The 10,645-nt window shown below is 40.6% G+C and overlaps 1 protein-coding gene across 1 annotated transcript in view; it reads left to right on the top strand.

Moving 5' to 3' along the window:
- Positions 1-10,645, top strand: part of LOC112074745 (transcription factor Sp4) — a 24,225-nt gene that overhangs the window by 11,135 nt on the left and 2,445 nt on the right. Inside the window, 4 exon segments of the mRNA XM_070440643.1 lie at positions 2,006-2,083; positions 2,175-2,255; positions 2,500-2,764; positions 6,750-6,807. Coding sequence (XP_070296744.1) covers positions 2,006-2,083; positions 2,175-2,255; positions 2,500-2,764; positions 6,750-6,807 — 482 coding nt within the window.

Below are 10,645 nucleotides of genomic sequence, written 5' to 3'. Positions count from 1 at the left end.
AAGGTCACTCGTGGTACAGGTGGGTTCGTACTCCTCGTTATTTGACCTTTAAACTTCTATTCTACTCTATTTTACTTTCTACTCTATTCTACTCTATTCTACTCTATCTATTCTGCTCTACTCTTGTTTACTCTACTCTATTCTACTCTACTTTATTTTACTATTTTCTACTCTAGTCTACTCTTTTTTACTCTATCTACTCTATTTTACTCTATTCTACTCTACTCTATTTTACTATTTTCTACTCATACTCTATTACTACTCCTTACTCCTTATTTACTCTATTCTACTCTACTCCTATTTTCTACTCCATTTTTACTCTATATCTCTACTCTATTACTCTACTCTATTCTACTCTACTCTTATTTTACTGATTTCTACTCTATTCTACTCTTACTCCTCCTTACTTTACTCTATTCTACATCTATTCTAACTACTACTCTACTCTATTTTACTATCTCTATTCTACTCGCTATGTTCTACGTGCTACTCCTTTTTACATCTGATTTTTCCTACCTTCACCATTCAAACTCTATCTAACTACATCTACTCTATTTTAAAACATATTTTCTACTTATATTCTACTCTACTCTTTTTTACTCTATTATACTCTATTCTACTCTATTTAACTATTTTCTACTCTACTCCTTTTTACTCTATTCTACTCTATTCTACTCTACTCTTTTTTACTCTATTATACTCGATTCTACTCTACTCTATTTTACTGTATTTTAATATTTTCTATTCTATTCTACTCTACTCATTTTTACTCTATTCTACTCTATTCTACTCTACTCTATTTTACTATTTTCTACTCTATTCTACTCTTTTTTACTCTATTCTACTCTACTGTACTCTATTTTACTATTTTCTACTCTATTCTACTCTACTCTATTTTTATATTTTCTATTCTATTCTACTCTACGCATTTCTACTCTATTCTACTCTACTCATTTCTACTATATTCTACTCTACTCTATTTTAATATTTTCTATTCTACTCTACTCATTTCTACTCTATTCTACTCTACTCTATTTTAATATTTTCTACTCTATTCTACTCTATTTTTTACTCTATTCTACTCTATTCTACTCTATTCTACTCTAATTAACTATTTTCTACTCTATTCTACTCTACTCCTTTTTACTCTATTCTACTCTACTCTATTCTACTCTACTCGTTTTTACTCTATTCTACTCGATTCTACTCTATTCTACTCTACTCTACTTTACTATTTTCTACTCTATTCTACTCTATTCTACTCTACTCTATTTTACTGTATTTTACTATTTTCTACTCTATTCTACTCTACTCATTTTTACTCTATTCTACTCTACTCTATTTTACTATTTTCTACTCTATTCTACTCTATGTTTTACTCTATTCTACTCTATTCTACTCTACTGTACTCTGTTTTACTATTTTCTACTCTATTCTACTCTATTTTATCTGCTCTTTTTTACTCTATTCTACTCTATTCTACTCTACTCTATTTAACTATTTTCTACTCTATTCTACTCTACTCCTTTTTACTCTATTCTACTNTACTCTATTCTACTCTATTCTACTATACTCTACTCTATTTTACTCTATTCTACTCTACTCTATTTTACTCTTTTCTATTCTATTCTACTCTACTAATTTTTACTCTATTCTATTCTACTCTATTCTACTCTACTATATTTTACTATTTTCTACTCTATTCTACTCTACTTTTTTTTACTCTATTCTACTCTACTCTATTTTACTCTATTATACTCTATTCTACTCTACTCTACTTTATTTTACTATTTTCTACTCTATTCTACTCTACTCTATTCTACTCTACTATTTTTTACTCTATTCTACTCTACTCTATTCTACTCTGTTCTACTCTACTCTATTCTATTCTACTCTACTATATTCTACTCTACACTACTCTATTCTACTCTATTCTATTCAAGTATGATATGGGATTATACTATAATAAATTATATTCTAAGTAATTGTTATCATCATTGTTCAGATGGGCAACCAGTTGTTGCAGCAGATCCAGATCCAGCCACAGCAGATCACACAGGCCCAGATCCAGCCACAGAACCAGGTAATACACACACACACACACACACACGCACACACACACACACACAGTGAATCCGCTGAAAGTGTGTAAACTCTGTGTTTGTTTCTACCAGTTCCAGGGCCAGCAGATTCAAACCTTTCAGTTAGGACCAGGTGGGACCCTACAGCCCATACAAGCCTTCCAGAACCAACAGGTAACTAGCCAGCTGCTCTCTCTTCTCTTTCCTTAACTACCTTTATCGTTTTGAGTTGCTTCATTCCCACTCCTTTGTACCTGGGGATTTGAGGGATATTTTGGGGCAGTAAATTACGGACGAGATAAATAAATCTGAAGGCTTATTTTTCTTCTATCGTCAATGATTGTAATGTTTGTTGTATTGATTTGAATTGAATGTCTGAATGATTGATATCCTATTTGTATTCATTGATTTCCTCCAGGTTCTGATCCGGACCCCAACCCTCTCTCCGTCGGGTCAGATCACGTGGCAGACCCTGCAGCTCCCCGGGGGAATGTCTGTGCCCCAGCAGCTGACCCTGGCCCCTGTGGGCGGGGGGGGATTCATGCAGCTGGGGGGGGCTCCCCTGACACTGAGCACAGCCCAGATCAACCCTGGGTCGGGGGTGCAGACAGTCAGCATCTCCGGGCTGGGCACCACTGGGGTACAGATGCAGGGGTTACCCCTCACCATCACCGGACTACAGGGTAAAAACACAGAGAGAGAGCGAGACAGAGACATAGAGAGACAGAGAGAGAGAGCGAGAGAGAGCCAGACAAACACAGAGAGAGAGAGAGACAGACAGAGAGAGCAAGAGAGAGCCAGACAGAGAGAGAGAGAGCCAGACAGACAGAGAGAGAGAGAGCCAGACAGAGAGAGAGAGAGCAAGAGAGAGCAAGAGAGAGACAGAGAGAGAGCAAGAGAGAGCAAGAGAGAGCGAGAGAGAGAGAGAGAGAGAGAGACAGACAGACAGACAGACAGACAGACAGACAGACAGACAGACAGACAGACAGGGTGTGTGTTGAGTGTTGTTCTTTATTGTCTGGGGGGGTTGGGAGCAGAGCTATAAAAAATGTTTGCCATTCTATTCCACTCTACTGTATTCCACCCTACTGTATTCCACTCTACTGTATTCCATTCCATTCTACTGTGTTCCATTCCACTCTACTGTATTCCATTCCACCCTACTGTATTCCATTCCACTATACTGTATTCCACCCTACTGTATTCCATTCCACTCTACTGTATTCCATTCCACTCTACTGTATTCCACTCCACTCTACTGTATTCNAGAGTCTATACTGTGTGTGCCGTATTACATTGACATAACATCCTTCAAAATGTAGTCCCAGTACATTTGACATTGAGTTTTAAAGCTCAAAATAGATGACATTGTAGCAGATACGTACAGTACGCTGGGCTAGTTTTCACATTCACAGTCTACACTACAGTTTTCATGAGACTATTGGCCTAACAGAAAAACAAACTTCAAGTGTCACAATAGGCAGTCATAATACACCTGATGAGCAGATGCAAAAAAAATAGACAATTATGCCAAAATGTATAAGGAGACAGACTCGGGTTTTGAAAAATAAGGTTTTAAGCTTCAGCATGTGAGACAGCAAACAATGAGGTTGAGTATAACTGCAGCTACACATTTACTATATGTATATTTCACGCTGTGGGAGAAGCAATTAAGTTCACCAACACTGCTCCAATTATAATACATAGACTACTAGGAATTTTGCCTCCAGAGAGAATAAATGGCTTTTGCAATGATCTCATTGTCCTTTTCCCTTTCTGTCACATGGTCCAGACAGACAGACCACTCAAAGTAAGGAGATGACAAATGTTGGTCACATTATTCACAAAGGAAAATGTTAGGGTCATCTTATGTTATAAATCAACAATGTCATTATTTGCTGAGTTTGGAGATATAGGCTAATTCACATAGGTCGATATCATTAATACATCGCAAACCATACATTCAATGCAATTGAACATATGCAACTCAGAATCTATCAAACAGTAAGTAAAAGGATACTTGCTCAGTGTGGTGGTTACTTTACCTTGTATGTGCTGGTTGACCACATTCTCAAGTCGATCAAGTCTTTCTATGATCCGTAGGGTGTCCCCCTTCTTGTCGCCTTCTAACTTTTTCTCTGGGACAGGCATGGGGACTTTGATGTATACATTCGCGATATAATTAGTGACCCATCCAACATAGAGCAGACACACGATGTTGGTCATGCCACTCAAGATCACGCATGTAGACACCAAAGTTTTGGTTCTCCTGGTGCAAGCCATCCCGACATCCCTCCATACAGCCAACGAAATTCAGTACACCAGAGGACAAGTGCGACTGTCGCCCACCAAAATCCTAGAATGTGCTATGCGCGTCACTTGAGAGCAACCTGGATAAATTACTACAACTCCACAACGATGCAATTCGTTCTGCAAATGCGGGCAACCAGCGCCTCCGGATCCAATAACCGCACTCTGCACTCACGCGCAGAAGGCTATGATTTAATCCAAATAGGTAGGTCAAAAATGGGAAAAAATCTCAGACGTTGGAAAGTAAAGGTGATTGTCTTGGTGACGAACGTTCCCTATTTCGCTTCATTTGCAAGTCCACACCAGTCGCGATTTCACCGACAGACAGAAGGCGTGTGGAACATGCGTTTAACCGCTGTCCAATGAGATACAATAGTGAAATTGTGTAATAGGCTACTGTGCATTCACTTCATCAATTATCCATTTAGATTAGAATGTGGGGGCGTTTTATTGTGAAGGTTTTCAATTGCGCTAATAATTAATAGATAGTAATTACTAATTTAAAATGTCGCAGCAATTATTAACTGTAATTGTTTCAAGATGTTCCTATTTTGACATAAAGGTAGGCTACTGCACAGTCCAATAAGTCATACAATGACTGAAGTTTGACTTTACTGTTTTCCAATCAAGGAATAGATTAAACCTATACAATTTACATTGTGAAATGTGACATTTACATTCTTGTCAAATAATTATTTCTTGTCACATGCATTCTTGTCATCTGCAACCTGTCACATACTAAGAGTAGGCCTAGTAAACATATCCTAGAGATGACAGCATATTAAATATTGCCACCTTTACAGACAATCAGACTGACTGGCTTGGAGAAAAAAACTCAGTTGGTATGTTGGTATGTCATGTGTTGTTCTTGTGATAAAAGTATACCCATATTGCTTATGGTAATTGTTGACACCTAATGGTTTTTGTATCCAAATAAATTATTGACCTATTTTTTTAATCGCGTCTCCCTGCAAATTGAACATTCAACTTTGTTTCCAATGGATGTGGCACTGAAGAAGAGCGTGAGAGATCACTTGCAATACTTTATCAAGCCACAAGATAGAGACACTGGGACCTAAATGGTAAGGTGTATTATAAGTGTTTGTACACACTACTTCATCAGTTCGACAGGAGAGGTTCATGTTAGAAAATGAACATGTTTATCTCATAACAGTGTCCTGCTTGTTGCTCCTAGATGAAGCCTATTCTCTCTCCAAAGGGAGGAACACTGGACAACCCAATTACTACATTTCCATTGATCATCACAGTTCCGCTATGTAAGGACACAGTGGAGTCGACAAACAGACGGCCAAACAAAACAATAAGGTGCTGAAACACATTTTCATCATCATTATTATTATAATCAAAGTCGCTTAGAATACACATTTTCCCTGCATGCACAACATATTTCATTGCACAATGGCACAGAATCTATCTTTGCTGTGTGCATTTAGGTGTCCCTGAGTGAGAAGCCTACTTGAAACAGGCTACAACTGTTTGAGTGGGGACCATGGTGAAAGCATTTGGCCCAGTTCTTCCTTCAATGGTCTTAGAACCAACCCCATCATGCACAGTGGCTCCTTCTGGAGGGAACCCAGTGTGCCCAGCTGCTCCTGCTGTGTGCATCAGATAGGGCCTTGATCCCTCTCCCCCTGTATTCCTCTGGAACATGAAAGCATGAGAGAAATGTCAACCCTCAGGCCTAAAAACGATTTCACCTCTTCAGGCCTAAAAACGACAATAAGCACTGAAACATCTCAGCAGCCGTTCAATGGGGGGCATCATGGAAGATGGATATGCAATATTATATTGTAAGGTTGAGAAGGCTATTGATCTCTGATGCCAGCGTGAGTTCAGTGGAACATTGAGACTTTGGTTTTATGCCTCGTAGGAATGCAAATGTACTGGTGGAAAGGCATTATTTCCTCCCCTCTAACAAGTGATTCAGCGCTTGAACAATATGGCGTCATTATTTTGTAAGGTAATGGTTTTACAGTAAAGCAAAGATAACATATTCAGCACCACAGCGATTCATTGATGCATGGTTTTGCATTGTCTTTTTCTACGAGACTCATCTATCGACCTGTCTCTTATACACATCTAGATGTGTATAAGAGACAGAGTCTATACTGTGTGTGCCGTATTACATTGACATAACATCCTTCAAAATGTAGTCCCAGTACATTTGACATTGAGTTTTAAAGCTCAAAATAGCCATTCCATTCTACTGTATTCCATTCCATCTACTGTATTCGCATTCGCCACTCTACTGTATTCCATTCCATTCTACTGTATTCGCATTCCATCCTTACTGTATTCCCATTCCCATTCTCTGTGTTCCACTCTAATTCGCACCAGGTCAGCCGCAGGGTCAGGGAGGGAGGAGGTTAACGTCGAGCCATCCCCGCCGTGACGCGTAACCGGCGGGTAAACCATGGCGGGGTCATCGCTTAGTCCAGACCAGATGGGTTCTCGTTCAGAGTTTCATCAGACAGGAAAGGGACCGCCAGCAAGAAGCTTCGCAGGGTGGCGTGCTCCTGCTAACAGTGGGCCCGGGAGGAGGGAGGTACTGTGTACGCACCACACACACACTCAAACACACACTCTCTGTCTCTGACTCTGTCTCTGCTGTGTGTGTGTGTTCGCTAGTCAACGTGTGTGTGTGTGGGTGTGTGTGGTGTGTGTGTGTTGCAGGACCATTGGAGACCCATCATAGAAGAGCAGCATCTGTGTGTCACATGGAGGGCTGTTGGAAAGGTCTGAGACAGATGCTGGGAAAGGTTACGGTAGGACCTATACTGGAAAGGTCTAGGGTAGCTCTAAGTGGGAAAAGGTTACAGTAAGACAGTTCTATACTGTTGGAAGGCTACGGTAGACGCAGTCTAGTAACTGTGGAAAGGTTACAGTATAGACCGTCTATACTGTGGGAAAGGTCTACGGTAGGACCAGTCTATACTGTGGAAGGTCTAAACAGTGAAAGACCAGTCTTATACTGTGGAAAGGTCTACGGTTAAGACAGTCATATACTGTGGAAAGGTCTACGGCAAGACCAGTCTATACTGTGGAAGGTCTACGTAAGACCAGTCTATACGTGGGAAAGCTTCTCGGTAAGACCAGTCTATACTGTGAAAGGTCTACGGTAAGACCAGTCTTATACTGTGGAAGGTTTACGGTAAGACAGTCTATACTGTTGGAAAGTTCTAGCGGTAAGACAGTCTATACTGTGGAAGGTTTCTACCAGTCGTGGAAAGCACGGTTAAGACCTTAGTACTGAAGAAAAAATGTCTGTAAGCAGTATATGGAGGTCTACGGTATAGACCAGTCTATACTTGGTGGAAAGGTCACGGTAAGACGCAGTCTATACTGTTGAAGGTCTACAGTAGACGCAGTCCTTCTGTGGGAAGGTCTACGGTAGGACCAGTCCTATTACTATGGGAAAGGTCTACGGTAGACGCATGTCTGATATGTGGAAAGGTCTACATAGTGACCGGAGTCTATACTGTGGAAGGTCTACAGGTAGGACAGTCTATGCTGTGGGAAAGGTTCCTACAGTAGTGACCGTTTTACTGTGGAAAGTCTACGGTAAGACCAGTCTATACTGTGTTGAGGCTCTACAGTAGGACCAGTCTATACTGTGGGAAGGTCTAAAAACGGTATGTGGAAAGTCTACGGTAAGACGAGTCTATACTGTGGAAGGTCTACGTAAGACCAGTCTATAATGTGGGAACGGTCTACAGTAGGACCAGTCTTACTGTGGAAAGGGTCTACAGTAAGACAGTCTAATGCTGTGGAAAGGTCCGACGGTAAACCAGTCTTAACTTTGAAAGGTCTACGGTACAGACAGTCTATTACTGTTTGAAAGTCCTCGGGTAAGACAGTCTATACTGTTGAAAGGTCTACGGTAAGACCAGTCTACTGTGTTGAAAGGTCTAGGTAAGACCAGTCTATACTGGGGAAAGGTCTAACAGTAAGACCAGTCTATGACTGTGAAAAGGTCTACGGAAGTGAAAGGTGCTACGGTAGGACAGTCTATACTGTTTGAAAGGTCTACGGTAGGACCAGTCTATACTGTTTGAAGGTCTTACGGTTTAAAGTGGGAAAAGGGTGATATGGTAGGACAGGTCTATACTGGTTGAAAGGTCTACGGTAGGACCAGGTCTATACTGTTGAAAGGTCTCGGTAAGTCGGAAAGGTCTACGTAGCATATTCGTGAAGGTCTAGCGGTAATGGACGGTAGGTAGACCACTTATACTGTTGAAGGTCTAGCCGGTAGACCAGTTGATACTGTTGAAAGGTCTACGATAGACCAGTCCTATAGTGAATAGTTCTACGGTAAGACCAGTCTATACTGGAATAGGTCTACAGTTAAGGTGAATAGGGTCCGGTAGGACCAGTCTATACTGTTGAAAGGTCAGGTAAGTGGAAGTCTACGGTAGGACCAGTCTATTACTGTGAAATAGGTCTACGGTAAGACAGTCTATTACTGTGAATTAGGTCTACGGTAGACCGCACAGAGTCTCCGTGAACCTATGTCGGAAAGGTCTACGGTAAGACCAGTCTATGACTGGTGAAAAGGTCTAGCGGTAAGACCAGTCTATACTGGTGAGAGTAGGAACTCTAACTGTTGTAGGTCACGAGACCAGTCTATACTGTGAATAGGTCACGGTGAAGACAGTCATACTGTGAATACGGTCTACGGTAAGACCCGTCTATACTGTGGAAGGTTCTACGGTAAGACCAGTCTATACTGTGAAAGGTTCTACGGTAAAACCAGTCTATACTGTGGAAAGGTTCTACTAAGACCAGTCTATACTGTGAATAGGTCCTCGTAAGACGCAGTCTATATGTGAATAGTCTACGGTAAGACCAGTCTATATGGATTCTAAGGTGGAACATCAAGGAAATACTAGGCGGTAACCAGTCTATACTGTGAATAGGTCTACGGTAAGACAAGGTCTATACTGTGCAAATGGTCTACGGTAGAACCAGCTGAGTACTGTGGATATCTGGTACGTCTGATTATAGGTCTTACGGTAGGACACAGTCTATACTGTTGAAAGGTCTACGGTAAGTGGAAAGGTCTACGGTAGGACCAGTCTATACTGTGGAGTGGAGACAGTCTATACTGTGAGGATAGGTTCACGGTAAGAGCAGTCTATACTGTGGAATAGTCTACGGTAAGACCAGTTAACTTGAATAGGTCTAACCGGGGAAGGGACAGTCTATACTGTGAATAGGTCTCGTTAAGACCAGTCTATATGTTGATAGGTCTACCGGTAAGACCAGTGCTTATGACTGGGTGAATAGGTCTACGGGTAGGACCAGTCTATACGTGAATATGGTCTTACGGGTTAAGTGAGGAAGGTCACGGAGGAACGCAGTTCTATTTACTGGTTGAAAGTCTACGGTAAGTGGAAAGGTCTGACTGAAGTGGAAAGTCTACGTATGACAGTGTCGGTTGGATTACTGTAATAGGTTCGGTAAGTGAAAGGTCTACAGTAGGACCAGTCTATCTGTGGAAAGGTCTCCGGTAACAGTCAACGTTGTGAACGGACGTAACAGTCTATACTGTGGAATAGTCGTCGTTAAGCCGTAGTAAGACACTGTAGTCTATACGTTTCGAATTAGGTTCTACGGCTAGGACCGAGTCTATACTTGTGGAAAGGGTCTACGGTAAGTGGAAAGGTCTACGGTAGGACCTTTTCACCAGTTTAATGGGGGCCGCGAACATAATTCCAAATTATTTGTAGACCGCAAATTGACCAAAGAAGCCCAAACAGACTAAAAACATATATCATTTCAAGTCTTGCTTACATTTGTATATTGATGACGCATCTCTCCATTATGCGGTGGAATACTGGAAACAGAATAAATTCACTTGGAGCTGATTTCCTGGTGTTTTTACAGTCGTTTTATGTCAACAATGAAAATAAAAATATACTCCACTGCCAGTTGGCAAGCCTGCTGTAGAAGAGACTTCCTAGTTTATACTGTAGGAAAAGAGACTTCCTAGTTTATACTGTAGGAAAGAGACTTCTAGTTTATATGTAGGAAGAGATTTCTAGTTTATACTGTAGGAAAAGAGACTTCTAGTTATACTGTAGGAAAGAGACTTTCTAGTTTTATCCTGTAGAAAATATAGATTTATCAGTTATACTGTAGAAAATAGAGGTTTACCAGTCTATACTTAGAAAATATAGATTTACCAGTCTATACTGTAGAAAATATAGATTTACCAGTCTATGAAGAAAACT

Source organism: Salvelinus sp. IW2-2015, unplaced genomic scaffold, assembly GCF_002910315.2.
Source record: "Salvelinus sp. IW2-2015 unplaced genomic scaffold, ASM291031v2 Un_scaffold2793, whole genome shotgun sequence".
Lineage (NCBI taxonomy): Eukaryota > Metazoa > Chordata > Actinopteri > Salmoniformes > Salmonidae > Salvelinus > Salvelinus sp. IW2-2015.
This window is presented reverse-complemented; position numbering and strand designations above follow the sequence as displayed.